The sequence below is a fragment of the Apis dorsata genome, unplaced genomic scaffold (assembly GCF_000469605.1).
Source record: "Apis dorsata unplaced genomic scaffold, Apis dorsata 1.3 scaffold_884, whole genome shotgun sequence".
In the NCBI taxonomy this organism is placed as follows: Eukaryota; Metazoa; Arthropoda; class Insecta; order Hymenoptera; family Apidae; genus Apis; species Apis dorsata.
The window spans coordinates 15,701-22,345 of NW_006264000.1; the positions used below are offsets into that span (position 1 = coordinate 15,701).

At 23.4% G+C, this 6,645-nt stretch overlaps 4 protein-coding genes across 4 annotated transcripts in view; 3 read left to right on the plus strand and 1 right to left on the minus strand.

Annotated features, from left to right (window-relative positions):
* The window catches only part of LOC102678138 (dihydrolipoyllysine-residue succinyltransferase component of 2-oxoglutarate dehydrogenase complex, mitochondrial), a 4,272-nt gene extending 2,375 nt beyond the window's left edge, over positions 1–1,897 (plus strand). Inside the window, exons 7-10 of the mRNA XM_006623376.2 lie at positions 6–73; positions 217–392; positions 477–927; positions 991–1,897. Coding sequence (XP_006623439.1) covers positions 6–73; positions 217–392; positions 477–927; positions 991–1,125 — 830 coding nt within the window. The 3' untranslated portion in view covers positions 1,126–1,897. The remainder of the gene's footprint in view (positions 1–5; positions 74–216; positions 393–476; positions 928–990) is intronic.
* Positions 1,898–2,277: 380 nt separating this feature from the next.
* Positions 2,278–4,849, plus strand: LOC102673349 (26S proteasome regulatory subunit 4). The gene is made up of 5 exons (XM_006623335.2): positions 2,278–2,381; positions 2,754–3,315; positions 3,410–3,796; positions 3,950–4,185; positions 4,331–4,849. Exons 1-5 carry the CDS (start codon positions 2,379–2,381, stop codon positions 4,463–4,465), a joined length of 1,323 nt encoding a protein of 440 aa, XP_006623398.1. The 5' UTR covers positions 2,278–2,378; the 3' UTR covers positions 4,466–4,849.
* On the minus strand, positions 4,471–5,166 carry LOC102673223. Its single transcript, XM_006623334.2, has 2 exons — positions 5,015–5,166; positions 4,471–4,943 (listed from the first exon to the last, which is right to left on the minus strand). The coding sequence occupies exons 1-2, from the start codon at positions 5,102–5,104 to the stop codon at positions 4,554–4,556; spliced, it is 480 nt and encodes a 159-aa protein (XP_006623397.1). The 5' UTR covers positions 5,105–5,166; the 3' UTR covers positions 4,471–4,553.
* On the plus strand, positions 5,038–6,645 carry LOC102673086 (probable DNA-directed RNA polymerase III subunit RPC6). The gene is made up of 4 exons (XM_006623333.2): positions 5,038–5,318; positions 5,518–6,136; positions 6,232–6,393; positions 6,478–6,645. Exons 1-4 carry the CDS (start codon positions 5,239–5,241, stop codon positions 6,550–6,552), a joined length of 936 nt encoding a protein of 311 aa, XP_006623396.1. The 5' UTR covers positions 5,038–5,238; the 3' UTR covers positions 6,553–6,645.

Genomic DNA, 6,645 nt, shown 5'->3' on the forward strand with positions numbered 1-6,645 from the left:
TCCAGCAGCTCGACCGCCATCTCCGCAAGGACCTACAGTATCTATACCAGTTACTACAATTAAACCTGCTCAAGTATGTATAATTATACAAAACTAATAATAGATAAAATCTATTTATTTTTTATTTTTTTTATTATATATAATTATATAATAAAAAATAATATATTTTTATATATATATTTATAATTATTTATAAATGCAATTGGAAATTTTTAGGCATTGGAAGCTGCAAAAGTACAATTACCTCCTGATGATTATACACGTGAAATAACTGGTACCAGAACAGAACAACGAGTAAAAATGAACAGAATGCGAATGCGTATTGCAGAACGATTAAAAGAAGCTCAAAATACGAATGCTATGTTAACAACATTTAATGAAATTGATATGAGGTTGTTAAATATTTATCATAATTATTATTGCTAATATTTTTTTTTCAATTATTAATTATTTTTTTCTTGTGTTATCTTTTATAGTCGTATTATGGAATTTCGCAAATTACATCAAGAAAACTTTACAAAGAAATATGGCTTGAAATTAGGATTTATGAGTCCATTTATTGCAGCAAGTGCCTATGCTTTAAAAGATCAACCAGTAGTAAATGCTGTAATAGACGGTGCTGAAATAGTTTATAGAGATTATGTTGATATTAGTGTTGCAGTTGCAACACCAAAAGGACTTGTTGTCCCAGTTCTTCGTAGCGTAGAAAATAAAAATTTTGCAGAAATTGAAATTGCTTTGGCAGCTTTAAGCGATAAAGCAAGAAAAGGTAAAATAACTGTCGAAGATATGGATGGTGGTACATTTACAATAAGTAACGGCGGTGTTTTTGGTTCTTTGATGGGAACGCCTATTATTAATCCACCACAAAGCTCAATTCTTGGAATGCACGGTGTATTTGATAGACCCATTGCAATAAAGGGCGAGGTAAACATTGAAAATTTCTTTTGATATAAATAATTATTAAAAATATTTTAATAAAATTTTTAGATCGTAATTCGTCCAATGATGTATGTGGCTTTAACATATGATCATCGATTAATTGATGGACGTGAGGCTGTGATGTTTTTAAGAAAGATCAAGGCTGCTGTAGAAGATCCCAGAATTATATTAGCTGGACTTTGAGCATCGTAAATATTTTTATTAAATCGCTTCAAACACGCCTCTCATCATATCTAAAACATTTTGTACACGTTGTATTATATTGTGTTCATCAAAACAACATATTCTTAAATACTTATTAATCATTGTGATAAATGAAAGTAAAAAGAGAAAAATATTATACGCGAACGAAATAATACGATGTATTTCTCTTTTACAAACTTTGTTTTATTAACAAAGTATTATTAAACTCACTCGTATTGCATTCAACAATATAAATTAATTTTTCTGTAACATATGATACGGAAATTATCATATTATAAGATTTTTAAATCTAAGCAAGAATAATATAAAAAATCTTCATTGGTATGAAAAAAAAAATGTATATTTTAAACTTTTTGTGACTTAAACTTAAAATACGTTACACAGTAATTTGAAGAAAAAAGCAAATTAATAATAATATGAAGGTTTTTACTTAAAAACATACATATATACAATATATAATAGATATTTATTTTTATTGGTTGAATATTATTAAATTTAAAATTTTCATTATATTCTTTAAAAACTTTTTATATTCTTATTTAATTATATATGATGTAAAAATTGTAAACAAATCATTATATTTTTAAAACAAGTACATGTAACAATTGTTTTACTATTTTTAATCGTTATTATTTTTGAATGATTTTGAATGAGACGTTATAAAGAAGCGATAAGATTGAAAAGATAGAAGAAGATACTTTATTGCAAAGATAAATGTATCTAAATATTAAAATAAAATTTCACAAATCTATATGTTGTCAATATTATATTCATACAAACTATTTATCATATAAAGTTCTTCAAGAAAAAAATCATTTACATAATTTTTCATCATTTATATTATTTTTGTACATATGGGATTAAACAAAAATTTTTATATTTTTTTTTAAAAAGATTTAATTTTACTTTGCATTTATTAATAAGTATTGTTAAATATGTAAGCTATTGTTCTGAAATAAAAAAATAAGCTTATTTAATATTATTACTATATTATATTATATTATATTGCTTTCAAAAATTTCAATAATATAATTTGTTATAAAATTAAAATTAAAAATTATTTGTTTTTATTATTGATTTTCTAGCTTACAATCTTTTAATTAATATATTTATCGAATTAATATGTGTATCGAATTATTTCGATATAATACAAAGATCTCGAAATTGTAATCGATTGTATTTATATAACGGAAATGACTTCGCTGTTTCGATTCGTATGATCAAAAAGTAAAATGGTAAATTTCTAAGATTTCTTTAATTATATATAAATTAGTACTTTTTAAATAATATATAAAATAAAATATTTAATAAGATTTATATTAATTATATATTAATTATTACCCATATTTATATTTAAATAATTATACTTTTATTATTTGATATTATAGGTTATCTTATATTAATTTGCTTATTCTAACTAACTAAACTGAAAATTAAACTTTCGCATATACTCATTATTTTTTTCAATAATATATAAATTTAATTAATATATAAATTTTTTTATTTTCTTCCAATTTTTAAATTTTTTTTCAATTTTTAAAATCATATTAAAAATGTTAAATGTTAAAAATTGAATTTATTTTCAAATATGATAATTATTAAAATAGGGACAAAATCAGTCTGGTACTGGTGGTACAGGAGGTGACAAGAAGGATGATAAAGATAAAAAAAAGAAATATGAACCACCTATTCCAACAAGAGTGGGTAAAAAGAAAAGACGTACAAAAGGACCTGATGCTGCTTTAAAGTTACCACAAGTTACACCACATACACGTTGCAGATTAAAACTTTTAAAATTAGAACGTATAAAAGATTATTTATTAATGGAAGAGGAATTTATTAGAAATCAAGAAAGATTAAAGCCACAAGAAGAGAAAAATGAAGAAGAAAGATCTAAAGTTGATGACTTACGTGGAACTCCAATGTCTGTAGGAACATTAGAGGAAATAATTGATGATAATCATGCAATAGTATCTACATCTGTTGGTTCTGAACATTATGTATCAATTTTATCATTTGTGGATAAGGATCAGTTAGAACCTGGATGTTCAGTTTTATTAAATCATAAAGTTCATGCTGTTGTTGGAGTTTTAGGAGATGATACAGATCCTATGGTTACAGTAATGAAGTTGGAGAAAGCTCCACAAGAAACTTATGCAGATATTGGTGGTATGGAATATTATATTATCATTAAAAATTTTTATAATATTATATATTCATATTATAAATCCAAATTATATATTCAAAATATTTTATTATTTAGGACTTGATACACAAATTCAAGAAATTAAGGAATCTGTAGAATTACCTTTAACACATCCAGAATATTATGAAGAAATGGGTATTAAACCTCCAAAAGGAGTTATACTTTATGGTCCTCCAGGAACTGGAAAAACATTGTTGGCAAAAGCTGTTGCTAATCAAACTTCAGCAACTTTTTTAAGAGTCGTTGGTTCTGAACTTATACAAAAATATTTAGGAGATGGTCCTAAACTTGTTAGAGAGCTATTTAGAGTTGCAGAAGAACATGCTCCTTCAATTGTATTTATAGATGAAATAGATGCTGTAGGCACCAAACGATATGATAGCAATAGTGGAGGTGAACGTGAAATTCAAAGAACTATGTTAGAACTTCTCAATCAACTTGATGGTATGAAATATATTTTAAATTGGATCATAATAGTATATAATTATATTATAATATATAATATAATATATATATAATATATATAACTTGTATAATATATATAATTGTTATATATATAATAAAAAAATATATCCTTTTATTTTTATTTTTATTTAGGTTTTGATAGTCGAGGAGATGTTAAAGTGGTAATGGCTACAAATAGAATTGAAACTTTAGATCCAGCATTAATCAGACCAGGTCGAATTGATAGAAAAATAGAATTTCCATTGCCCGATGAAAAAACAAAACGGAGAATATTCAGCATTCATACTAGTAGAATGACTTTAGCACCTGATGTAAATTTAGCAGAATTAATTATGGCTAAAGATGATCTTTCAGGTGCAGATATAAAGGTAAAATATTATTTATTTAAATGATGTTTGAATGAAAAAAATTAAATAAATAATATTTAAATATTTTAATGTATTAAAAATATTTAAAAAATATTTAAAAATAATTAATTTTAATTGTATTAAAAATATTTTTTTTGTTTTATAGGCTATATGTACCGAAGCTGGTTTAATGGCATTACGTGAACGCCGTATGAAAGTTACTAGCGATGATTTTAAAAAATCTAAAGAAAGCGTTTTATATCGGAAAAAGGAAGGATCTCCCGAAGGATTATATTTATAAAAATATTATAATTAATGTTTTTTATTTATGATTCAAATTTGATGCTTTACATACTAATAAAAAATACAAATAACTTTATATTAGTAAATTAATTATTTTTTAATTCTGAAAAATTTTGAATTTTTAATATATCTGACTCACTAATATTTAATTGTTTTACATATGGTTGAAAATATTGATACAATGTTTGAAGAACTTTCAATGAATATGATCTCTGTTCATTAATAATTTCGAAAAACATTTTTTGATCATTTATATTTTGAAATTCTGCTACACATATATGACATATACCTCTTTTAATTTTATCAAGAATTTCATTTATATTTTGTGGATGTTTAACATCTCGTGAAATAATGTTTAATAAACTTTTAAATTTTCCTAGAATGAAAGCTATTTGAAAACCTTCTTTGTATCCATTATTAAAACTTTCTTGGAAAACAGAATTTGATCCATCTTCTATTCCTTCTCTATAACCATCCTTTAAAAAATATATTTAAAAATCCCATGCATTATAATAAAAATTTTATATTAATGAAATATGCATAATACCTTTGTAGCAGCATCGATAATTCGATTCCATTCTTTAGAAGCAATTTTCAAAGAATCTTCGATATCCAATTCATTTATAGAGTTTTCCATATTTTTAAAATAATATTTAAATTGATATAATAAATTTCATTGTTATAGAATAAACAATGAAAACATGAAAATATAACCTAACAAATATCAAAAATAGTCAAGTAAATCATACGAATAACAATAAAAAAAATTAAATGGAGAACGAACCTAGTACATCAAAGGAACAAGAAGCAAGTAATGCAGATATAAATTCATATGAATCAATTGAACAAAAGTAAGTTTTAATTTTTTCTACCAAAAATTGCTAACTACTAAACTTTTTATACATTTATTTAATAGGTTATGATTATTATTTATATATAATTATTATAATATAATTATATAATATAAAAATATTATATTTTATTATTGTATAAATGAAATTTATGAATGAAAAATATTAAAATATGTAAATATGATGTTTTAAATTGCAGAATTATTGCATTAGCACAAGCAAGACCAAAAGGAATTTCTGATAAAGACTTAACTATAGAAATGCCAGATTTACAACCTGCTCAAAGAGCTCAAATTATAAATAAACTTTTATCTCAAGGTCATTTTGATTTATTTAAACAAGGTGGTTCATTGTTATATCGTTTGAAAGATCCTTCTAAAGCAAAAATAGCTAAAGGTGCAGATAATGAAGAAAAGATTGTATATACTATTATTGAAGAAGCAGGCAATAAAGGAATTTGGATTCGTGATATAAGATTTAAATCTAATTTAATGCCAACTCAATTAAATAAAATTTTAAAAAGTTTAGAAACTAAAAAATTTATCAAAGCTGTTAAGTCTGTTGCAGCAAGTAAAAAAAAAGTATATATGTTATACAATTTAGAACCAGATACATCTGTAACTGGTGGTGCTTGGTATCAAGATCAAGATTTTGAAGCAGAATTTGTTGATGTCCTTAATCAACAATGTTATAGATTTTTAGAAAAAAAAAAAGAGCAAATGAATTCTTGTGGCGGAGGACCAATAATGGCTAGAAATATTACATTTGCTTCATCTAAAGAAGTATGGAAATTTATTTCTGATTTAGGAATAAGCAAGGTTTGAATGATTATTGTAAATTTTTTAAATTATATATTTGAATATTAAAAAAATATATATATTATATTAATAATATATATTAATAATTTTTATAGGTAAAATTATCAGTTGAAGATTTGGAGATGATATTAAATACTTTAGTTTATGATGGAAAAGTAGAACGTACTCTTTCAGGTGATGGAAATACTTTATATAGAGCAGTAGAACCTTTATTAAATCCACCTGGATTAATTAAATCTACTTGTGGTGTTTGTCCTGTAAGCTACTTTATTTATTTATTTATTTATTTGTTTATTGGATGATATATTTTTATATATTAATAATGAAACATTTAAAAATAGGTAAGAAAAAATTGCTGTGATGTTGGTGATGTTACACCTACAAAATGCCAATATATTACAGAATGGTTAGAATAATTTTTCATAAAAAAAATATTTAAAATAATTATTTATATTATATTATGTTATACGTGCATATTATAATAAAAATAAATATATAAATTAAATAAA

Coding starts and splice junctions, on each gene's coding strand:
- LOC102673223 (XM_006623334.2), bottom strand. CDS start 5,104: ATGGAAAACTCTATAAATGAATTGGATATCGAAGATTCTTTGAAAATT. Junction 4,944..5,014: donor TTATCGATGCTGCTACAAAG/GTATTATGCATA, acceptor TATTTTTTAAAG/GATGGTTATAGAGAAGGAAT.
- LOC102673086 (XM_006623333.2), top strand. CDS start 5,239: ATGGAGAACGAACCTAGTACATCAAAGGAACAAGAAGCAAGTAATGCA. Junction 5,319..5,517: donor TATGAATCAATTGAACAAAA/GTAAGTTTTAAT, acceptor TTTAAATTGCAG/AATTATTGCATTAGCACAAG. Junction 6,137..6,231: donor CTGATTTAGGAATAAGCAAG/GTTTGAATGATT, acceptor TAATTTTTATAG/GTAAAATTATCAGTTGAAGA.
- LOC102673349 (XM_006623335.2), top strand. Junction 3,797..3,949: donor ACTTCTCAATCAACTTGATG/GTATGAAATATA, acceptor ATTTTTATTTAG/GTTTTGATAGTCGAGGAGAT. Junction 4,186..4,330: donor TTTCAGGTGCAGATATAAAG/GTAAAATATTAT, acceptor TTTGTTTTATAG/GCTATATGTACCGAAGCTGG.